Here is a 10,395-nt window from a genome sequence, read left to right as displayed (position 1 = left end):
ATAAGATTGCTATTGTATATTCGAATATTAGTGGTGGAGTGGAATCTCTGTATTGTCAGATTCCAAAAAGCCAGATTCGCGCACGCGCTTTACAGAGCACCAACCTCACTCGGTTTAGCCGGTGGAAGCCTAGGACCTTGGGTCGATGCTATACATATAACGCTTCCAATTCTATCCGGGACCGGTTCCGGGCTGTTAGCCGCCAGCCCGCTAGATATTTGGCCGATTACGTGAATAACGAGTAGATTTATAACTTAACCCAACCGATAAGAATTTACTGGTATGTTTTTACGATAGTTCTGTATAGTTGACAGGAGTTTAAAAAAAAATCCATTAAAATATTTGATATTTTTATTCTGCTCTCCGATTTTATATTACTCACGGATTTCAATGTTAGACCGGTGATATTACGATTTCGTATATCCCATCTGTAAAGGGATGTAGAAAAAAACGTTTACAATTCTTGTATAATGTTAAAAAATTAACCGTTACTTCGACAGCGTCATTTACAACTAAATTTAATGAATGAGAGAGATGCACGAGGTACAGAAAAAGCTCTAGAATTTATTTTCCTTAAATTTACGATTTATGTATCCGTTTGTCATAAAAATTTGTCTTTCCACTTTGTTCCCGAGACTACAAATATTCGAGTACAAAGTAACTGGTTTCGACTTATTTCTACTTAAGAAGTAGTTAAATATAATTAAGCGATTAGGGAATTGGGGACATAAACAAAACCCTGATGAAAGAGCCGGAATATTACTTAAACAAAAGCCTAACCGAACCAATCTCTAGTCGAGTACAGTGGGACTGATTTCTTCGAAATATTAGATGTAATAAAGACAGAAATTTTTCCAGTTCAACGAGAGTGACCGAAAAGTTGTAAATTTTGGAAATTTCCGTGGATAACACCTGGTCCTAAAACGAATTAGTTAGAAAACAAATGACTATTAAGTTTAACATATTTAGATTTTTACACCTACGGTGAGAAACGTTTAAAATCTACAACAGCCCTGTCGCGTCCTTTGAGATATACTAGTGATGCGACAAAAGAGGTATTTGACATTGACCGGTATCGGCACCATGGGTATTTGGCAGTCCGCGTGTATGTACGCTCTGCAACCGTCTTCGATTCCATCCATTAAAGGCTGTTATACACGTTACGGAAATCCTCAAAGGATGTACTTAACAGACGAAAAAAAATCGGATATAACTGGCTGGATCAAACATAGTAATTTACAAAACTTATTAAAATATTTCCCAACGTATAAAGAATTATTTTTATTTAAAGATGGATAGATAAAAAAAAATCACGGTTAATCCTCAAAGGATTTCCGTAACNTAACGCTGACAAAATAAAAACAAAATACTGAAACATTATATTTATTAAATAATTTTGGTTAATTCTGACAGAACTCGCGATTGACACATAAAAATGCCTTCTTTTCTCCCTGTGTATGCACTTTTAAAGACGAATGACGTAGCGATCCTTTAACAATTGCCTCAAGCTTCCATCCAGTTGGAGGACTCATAATGTCACCATTGCCTGATGAGACCTGTGGGAGGTCCGTACACTCTTTTCCATAGTATAGACCGAATCGTCTATAGTGCTATCGTCTTCCATTCGCTATTGGCTTTCCGGCTATGGGTTCCTTATATCAAAACGTTCAAAATTTCATCCTCTACAATCCCCAAAATTTTTAAAATGTCATTCTGATACACCCTGTATATGAGGGTTGTTCAAAAAGTTTTCGAACTTTGTTTATTACAAAAAAAAAATACTTCACTTACAATTTATTTTTCAGGGTTCTCTTCAAAGTCGTCTCCTCCCCAACGTATACACTTATCCCAACGGTGTTTCCACTGTTTGAAACAGTCCTGGAACGCTTTTCCCGGAATGCTCATAAACTCCTCCTCGTTTTTTTTTCTATCTCTAGAATGGTGGCCTTTGAGCGTGTTTTTTAGTTTGGGGAACAAGAAAAAGTCGCATGGGGCCAGGTCAAAAGTGGGGAAGCACAGCGGTCTTGTTTTTGGCCAAAAATTTAAGAGTTCTGAGGGACGAATGAGACGGAGAAAATCCACTCGCCGCGCCTTCAAAGTTCGGGTCGTTTTCGTCTGTCTCTTGGGCGTTTCATAACACCCCGGTAGTACTCCGTGTTGACTATCTGGCCTATAGGTTCGTGATGCACAACCTACAGCCCAGAAAAAACGTAAAAACAATCAACATCACCTTAACATTTGAGCGAACTTTTCAAGCTTTTGTGGAGCGGGGTATGTTTCACCCACCTGTGGGAAGTTTCCGTGAAGGATTTCCCGAGTTTCACACAGAATTTCATTGAACAACGTTGCTCATTTCCGCGGATCCAATTTTTTTGCCGACCTCCACAAATACTCCTTCACATAAACGGCCGTAACTAATCATCAGAACAAAATACAGTATCAACAAACGGATTGAAGGAGGTTACTCGGAAGATTTCCACGGACACAACGCCTCCAAGCGCATTAAAAAATAACCAACTGGAGGTGCGCTATTCAAAAAGTTCGGAAACTTTTTCAACAACCCTCGTATATACATATGTATTATTTTCTACGTGCTATTCCTTGAGCCTATCTGTAGACACGAAACTCATTCCAATGCTGCTATTACTAGATGTTTTCTGACAATTGTTCTAGCTGATAGAAGGCAGCTAGCGAGAAATTTGTAGCGTGTGTGAATAGCCCTTACAGTATTTGATAAAAGCCATCAATAATTTATTGATAATTTTATAACGAAGTAAGAAAGAACAAATAATGTTTCCAAAATAGTTATCCAACCCATCAACTAACCACTTTTGATTATAAAACGAGAAACCAGATATAAGAGTGAGAAATTTCCTTAAAATGTTATCAAAGATAATTTAAAGTTAATTAGAAAAAGTTGCCAAAAAATCCATTTTCATGAGAGAGACAGAACGAAGAAGATTCAGCCCCGTAATAAAGGAGATAAATGGTTTTGGAGGAGTCGAAACGGACAATTTTCATCGTATTTGACTGAAGGCTTTTAAGGCAAGTAACAATAAGGCTGGTCTGCCAAAGAGGGTGTCTCCCGAGAGGTTCTATGGGAAATATCCTCCTACTTTCATATTACAAACGCAAAGAAACACCAGAGAATTTCACAAGATCAGACGAAACTGCAGCCAACTAACTACTGATATTTAATGTTTCTATCCACGAAGCCTTAGTAGCATCGGAAAGGAAGACTTAAAACTAAAAATATGTTCATTTAAACTTACTTTAAAACGAAGGAAAACATTTTTGTTTTGAAATCGCCAAATCAACAATATAATCGCATTCGCTCGCAAGAAAGAACGAACCAAGAATGGTTTAGTTTTATAAGCTTACCATCGCTGTTGTCAAGAGCAGATCAGACGTTTCATAATGATTCTGATAAATTATATCCTGCGAAGTGATAAAGTTGCACGAATTGTGTCATCAGTGGGACATGCATAACATGTTGCAAGAGCAACGCTTTCCAAATGTTCGGCCGTGCATCTTAGGCAAATGGTGCGAAGAATTGTGCATGAATAATATGCACATCTCGATATGGGAAACGACTGGTTTCTCTGAACATCAAGCAAATCAGAACGTTTTCATCGTTCACCAGCCAGAGAACCTCGACGAGAGGCCTGTAGAAAAGCTTCAATGGTTAACAAGATTCTTCATGAAGTTTTCCATCTACCAATTCCCCGGACGAAAGTAAAATGAGTCTGTTGAGCGAACAATAAGTAGAATGCTCCCATCTGCGCAGAAGCAAGATATTCTTGTTCCTTCCTCAATGAATTATTATGTAAATATAGAACATTTGGTAAATGACAAAGAGGAAAAGCAGGAGAAGCACACTAAACTATGACGTTGGTTTCGGAATATATTCCGCTGGCGTCGTCGTTAAATTCGTACAGCAGCTTCCTTGTACCCAGACAGACTCTTCCCAGATTTCATTCTAATACATGGTACTTAGTATTGAAGTTTGTGTTTTACTAAATTGTCCCGACTTTAAAATTAGCATCATCGTTTATTCTGCAATAAGAGTATACAGCAAGGACTCGGAATATTGAAAGTACATTCAGCATGACTGTAGACGATTGAGATTGTAGCAGTAGTCTTTGGGTACAAATCAAAAGCTAAAAAGTAATTCGTTTACATAAACAATAATTGATTCTGAAACAAAATTTTCGGCATTAAATTTATGAGTATTTGTAAATATATTGATATAATCAATTCTCAAAATTAAATACTAATTTAATTAATATTTTATCGAAAAAATAAAGTTTGATTGTATCTAAAAGTGTTATTTATTTCTGGCAAAGAATACAATAAATATCTTTACATAAAACAATCATCAATGAGTTGCTTAACTTTCCTGGCAACATTTAAAACTGCATGCTTGGTGCCATTTGTTATATTTTATTAAAAAAACTTTTTATATTTGTAATTACCTCGTATTATAAAATGGCAAGAAGCTTCATTTTGAGGAAAGGGACAGGTTTTATCTATATATATCAAATTGCTTGTCCTGACTGACTCACTGATTCATCATCGCCCAGAGCAAACCGCTAAACCTAAAAAGGTGAAATTTAGTGAAACTTACACAGTTAGGGTACGTCATGAAAACGCTCACTAAGAAGGGATTTTTCGAAATTCCCCCGCGGGGGTGAGGGAGAGCATTAAGGCTTAACCGGAAGAACGGCTTCTACTGTACTATTTTACATTCGATTTTTTGTTACGTTTAGTCTTCATCGAGTGCTTAAGTGTNTTGTACGAGTGTTTTACCCAATTCTCGAACCGTGTTAGAGCGAATCCATGCTATAGAAGTGCTGTGTTATACGGGGGTTACCTGTTTATCTTTGTAAAATAGGACTGGCAGAATTACAGTATTAACATCGTAAAAACATGTAAATGATTAATAAAAATATCTTCTTTTACTCACCATGTCCAATCACCAGGAACAAACTATTCTCCACAGCAAAGACAACCTTTCTTTAGAGGCTATGCCTATGCCAAATTATATAAAACAGTCTAAAATGGCCACAGTTAGCCCTATTTTACAAAGAAATATTATATTTTTAACTGTGAAGGGATTGCCACCTGTGTCAGCCTGTATAACATTGTTATCATAAATGACAAAACAATCATTGATGTTACATCGATGATTGTTTTGTCAGTACGGTACAGTTCTATTATTCCCCTGACACAAACAACCAATTGACAATACAGCTTGTAAATTTTTTAAAATCCCTTACATAATGAATATCTTTGAAAGAATTAAAAATAAATTAAATAATTATGGTATCATTTTGGTTCCCAAACATCACAACAGCTTACATAAGCAAATAAACATATGTAACAGTGAGACTAACATATGGGACCAAAGAAACATTATCTACAAATTAGAATGCACCTGTACCACACCCAAATTTTACATCAGGGAAACTAGTAGGGAATTAAAGGTTCATTTTAAAGAACATCTCTCTGCCATAGAGTACAATAATAATAATGCAGCTGTAGCCATCCATTGTAATAAAGAAGGCTGTCAAATTGTAAAGGATACTGTCAAAATAGTTAAAAAGGAATCAAATACAGTGGAACCTTGGTATAAAGGAAAAGGTGGTATTATGGAACACTGTGGGTATTATGGAATCACCCCATTTCGAACTGATAATAAAGGCGAACTGTAGCGGATTGTGGCTGAACTAAACTAGGCAGACATCCATAGCAAGGGGAAAACCCGTTTACTTCAGTTAAACAGTTGTCTGTATTTAATCAGCAAATTTGTTTTTTTCAAAATTCGCAAGTTTTGAATGCTAAGTGAATTTAATTATTTTTAACTTATAAATCGTGTAGTTGTAGGTTCACTGGTGCATGTATTCTGATCCAGAGACTTAGAGGTATATATTAATCTGTGTGATGTTCACGTTTTTTAAATTTTGGTCTTGACAGACATAAGTTAATTCAAGATGGCGATGAGTGAAATACGGACCCCATTGGTGCTTTTACAGTAGTATGGAACTCAACTCCTCCGAACTCTCTCTTTGCAAGCAGACATTCGTCCGGAGCAATTTGTGAAAAAGACACTAGGTAGAAAGTCAATTCTTCCCGAGAATATCGAAAAAGAGCTGCTGGAATATATATTGTTGATATTTATTTATAAAACCTGTCCCTTTCCTCAAAATAAAGCTTATATAGGGTATATACATATAAATGCTAAATAACGAGTAAAAATCTTCATTAATCTAACCTCACTCGAGATATAACACACGATCCCCCTTTATCTCCCCACCCAGTCAATCTTAAACCACAAAAATTTAATAGCATTAATTCCCCTAATACACAAACCTCCAAGCAAAATTTCGGAAATTTTCGACAAAAAGCACGGGAGGTATTAAGCTTCAAAGAGGGTGTACAAAATCGTGCCCCACACATACATACAGAAAAAACTCCCAAAACATTTTTGCTTCTCGATGTTTCAAGATATCCCGAGCTCGAAAATGTAAAAGTCTTGGGATTATTTTTTGACCTGTTAAATATAACAGTCGGAAAAGTAAAAATTGTTTAATCTTTTCTTCAATTTAATTCTTAGTTCTTCAAATATATTTTAATTAATGATAATACTTACAAACAAGCGGTAAAACAAGCAGTTAAAGCCCTATTAAATGATCAGTTGATAGCAGTGGTTACAGATACAATATATGGAATTTCAATAAAAAGAATAAAAAGAAGAGACAAAAGAAAGCGATAGCTATTTGTGTTTCAGATATGAGAAACATTCCAAAATAAGTTTTAAAGACTATCAAAATATTTTTATATTGATATTAATATCTTATTTGTTCTGTATAATTTCTTATAACTACAAACGGCAATTAATTGTGTAGTAGCTATGACCAAAATAGATGAGTTGGCAACCAGAACGAAAAAAATGAATCAAAGTTTTACGTATAGGATGGTTTGAATATGACTCAAATTGCTCTGAGAATAAACTTTTCATTCCACTTTAACAAAAAGCTTAAGACACGGATAATTACCGCGTAGTGGTACCTACTTATGTCAAGAGATGTAAATGATATGACCACCATTTGGAGAGATTTGACCATGTCCTAATAAATCGGGAACAAATAAACACAACAATAATAACATTTCACTGTAGTTTATATTAAGAAACCACAAACTTCAGACATTACAATAATTACTTTATACATTTTAATCGAACTTTTTGAACAAAATTAACAAAAATTAAAATTTTTCGTAAACATCTACCTGTCTACATATTCAGGACAAAGTTCTTAACTATCCTTTCTCGTTAAGCCAACGCGAATTTCGTGAACTATCTATGGCAAGGCGAACAAAGTCGCATATCCATAATTTCGTCCGAATTGCGCACAAAGCAATACAGTACCAGCTTTCGCCCTCTTCCCAGCACAAGAACATCACGTTCAGGCTCACTATAACTTGGCTGAAGAATTTATTTAACTAGTTTTTGCCTATCGTTTTTATATCTGCGCATTATAGTTCTATCTATGCCACATTTAATGCCATAGTTTTTCTTATAAAAGTAGTCTATTTCTTTCAACGCATTTTTCAGTTTGCTTACTAAATGCAGTCATCGGTTAGTAGCCTTCTTCGGCTTGTAAAGAAACGCATCGTCCTAGAAATTTTTAGTAGTAGCCTAGTTAAGAGAAGCGTTGAGCTTCTTCTGAGTAGAAGCGGGGAAGGTTGACTAGTGAGTCAACACTCCCCTTCTCGGGTGGTTCAAATCTCCCGCCTGGTATATTTCTGACTTTGATTCAGTTTTCCAAAAAATAAAAAAGGTAGACATAATTGGATAAGAAGAGTTTGATTGCCTAAAACTATGATAATGTATGGTGCAGTTAACGATGAAGTAATCAAAAACTTTTCTTCATTTCCGACAAGAAAAAAAACACGTTTGCTTCACAACCGAAGCAAACATGTGGACCACTTAAATATTAACGGCCTATGGCTTATTCAAACATATGCATGTAGTTTTTAATTAAAACAAAATCTCGTGGCAGCAGATAACCGACTACCGCCGCGAAATTTAAATGAAATATTTGAACCGGTTCGACTCTCCCAGAATCCCCTACATATCGCTTAAATATAAATAGAAAAATTGTTATTTTCACACGGACACAGCAAAAATTATAATTTATAATCAAGACTGGGTCGATAAATAATCATCGGTAGATAAATGAGACGGACTATTATCGCTCTATGAGAGAATCGGATGATAAGGGGAGGGCGTTCATTGGCAAAATGTCGTTAGAGAATGTCGTGGATGGCGTCAAAGAATGTCACGAATTGGTAGAATTGGGGACGGAAGCCGCGGAACTCGATACACAGAACATACTGCACGAGGAGAGAAAAACTATCGCTAATCGACTCGTTCTCCTTTACTTGAAAATTACTCTTCTGTCCGTGGGTATCGTGACCAGTTTCACGTTCTTCATCGTATTCTTCGTAAATGGAAATTATCACGGAGGAACCGCCGCTCTAATTTCTGGTAAATTGTTCATTATTATTATTATTTTTTTTTATTTCGAATAGAGCGAGCGATCGCTTACTACCATGTACTAGATAGATAAGCGACTTTACTGACGGAACTCTATTTTGATTAAATACAGAACTAATTTATTGCTTCTGTATTTAATCAAAATAAAGTTCCGTCAAGTCGCTTATCTCACTCTAATTTATTACTACTGCATTTAAAATAGCAAAATCCGAACTAAGTTTCGGAATGTATAAGATTCCTGGGGCAACGACTTTGCAAAAACACATTTTTGTAATACTGTACTTTGCTGTATAAAATAAACTTTAAAAAAAACGTTTTTCCGAATTGAATCTTCAAAAACAAGTTTATATTTCTACGAGAAGTAAAAAGACAAAATATTAAAAACAAATAATATGCTCTGAAAACGTTTTTGCATTGATTTTTAATTGGATAGGATAATAAATCAATTTTGACGATATCGAATGATTTATTTGGTCTCATAAAAATAGTTTTTCACATAAGCTCAAGTAAAATATATTTATTAATTTTCACATAATTAGTCTATAACAGTGTTTTCTAACGTGGGGCCCACGCCCCACAGGGGGGCAATTCGAAAATGAGCTCGTCCAGTTTTTAAGTTAACCGTATAGCCGCTGTATATGTTATGGGGGCACAAAAAATTTAGAAAGGCTTAGGTGGGACATAGCATAAAAAAGGTTGGGAAACACTGGTCTATAATATCAAGAAATGATTATATTTATGTACATTATTTTATGCCGTATTTTTAATATTTTCAGGCTAATACTCTCATTTGAAGAATCTAACAATTATATTAAGATTTTTGAGTCATCGATTAGAATGAAGCGCTACAAAAGTAAATTTGGACTATACACTGTACATATCAAAAATTAATTTTATATAATGTAACCTATAGCAATTCAAATTCTTTGTCTATTTCTTCAGTTCTTGATATTAAATACACAATAGATATCAATATAACTTGATATAATGATGCCCTCTTGGAATTCGGCATTCCATTGTTATAACGATAAAATGATTAAATTTTCATTGACACTGAAGATATTTTATTTATCCCATTCACTATTATAACTTAAACTATTCTCTAGTCTAGGAATTTATTAGCAAATAGATATTAAATCACAAACTAAAATGTTTTTCAGGTATAATAGGAAGTTGTGTTTTTCACATAATCGTGCTCATAATTAGAGAGAGATTGGAAGACTGGTACGATGTTAAAATATTAACAAACATCCAATTATTCGCTTTATTGACGACAGTCTGTTCTTTAATCGCCATGGGTATTTATTTATATCTAGCCGTCACTGGGTATCATGGTAAGTTGATCAATGTGTTTATTCTCCTCTTAAAATTCGGTTATCAGTAAAAATAATATAATTTACAGAAAGTATGAGTCGATCATTTTATACGTCGATTATCTTCATTTTTCTGGTGATCGTTTGGAATTTTCTTCTGTTTTGGATAATCAAACAACAAATAGCGATAAATAAGGTAAACATTAAACATTATTTTATCTTCCTTATCTGATATTTTTCTCTTTAAAATACTGTATTCAAAATGATAACGGAACTATAATAGTAACGTTAATGTACCTATTTGTTTGTGATTTATGTCTTCACATTAGCAATCTTGTCTGTATGCTAGTAATAATTGAATTTCTTTGTTTTGTAGGAGGAAACAGAAAAATAATTCGGAAGAATTATGTATTGTACATATACCATCATCATCATCTTTGTATTAAACTTTATAACAGCAGATTAAATGAAGATTAAATATGTATACATCGAACTTTGTGGCGTGAGATTTAAAAAAAAAAA

General features: G+C 34.5%; 1 protein-coding gene across 1 annotated transcript; it reads left to right on the top strand.

Annotated features, from left to right (window-relative positions):
- The first annotated feature begins 8,296 nt into the window (after positions 1-8,296).
- LOC111628222 lies at positions 8,297-10,366 on the top strand. Its single transcript, XM_023371963.1, has 4 exons — positions 8,297-8,551; positions 9,721-9,894; positions 9,963-10,069; positions 10,250-10,366. The coding sequence occupies exons 1-4, from the start codon at positions 8,305-8,307 to the stop codon at positions 10,265-10,267; spliced, it is 546 nt and encodes a 181-aa protein (XP_023227731.1). The 5' UTR covers positions 8,297-8,304; the 3' UTR covers positions 10,268-10,366.
- Positions 10,367-10,395: the final 29 nt, after the last annotated feature.

Source organism: Centruroides sculpturatus, unplaced genomic scaffold, assembly GCF_000671375.1.
Source record: "Centruroides sculpturatus isolate CEXI.00-Female unplaced genomic scaffold, Cexi_2.0 scaffold458, whole genome shotgun sequence".
Classification (NCBI taxonomy): Eukaryota; Metazoa; Arthropoda; class Arachnida; order Scorpiones; family Buthidae; genus Centruroides; species Centruroides sculpturatus.
This window is presented reverse-complemented; position numbering and strand designations above follow the sequence as displayed.

Coding starts and splice junctions, on each gene's coding strand:
- LOC111628222 (XM_023371963.1), top strand. CDS start 8,305: ATGTCGTTAGAGAATGTCGTGGATGGCGTCAAAGAATGTCACGAATTG. Junction 8,552..9,720: donor AACCGCCGCTCTAATTTCTG/GTAAATTGTTCA, acceptor AATGTTTTTCAG/GTATAATAGGAAGTTGTGTT. Junction 9,895..9,962: donor AGCCGTCACTGGGTATCATG/GTAAGTTGATCA, acceptor TATAATTTACAG/AAAGTATGAGTCGATCATTT.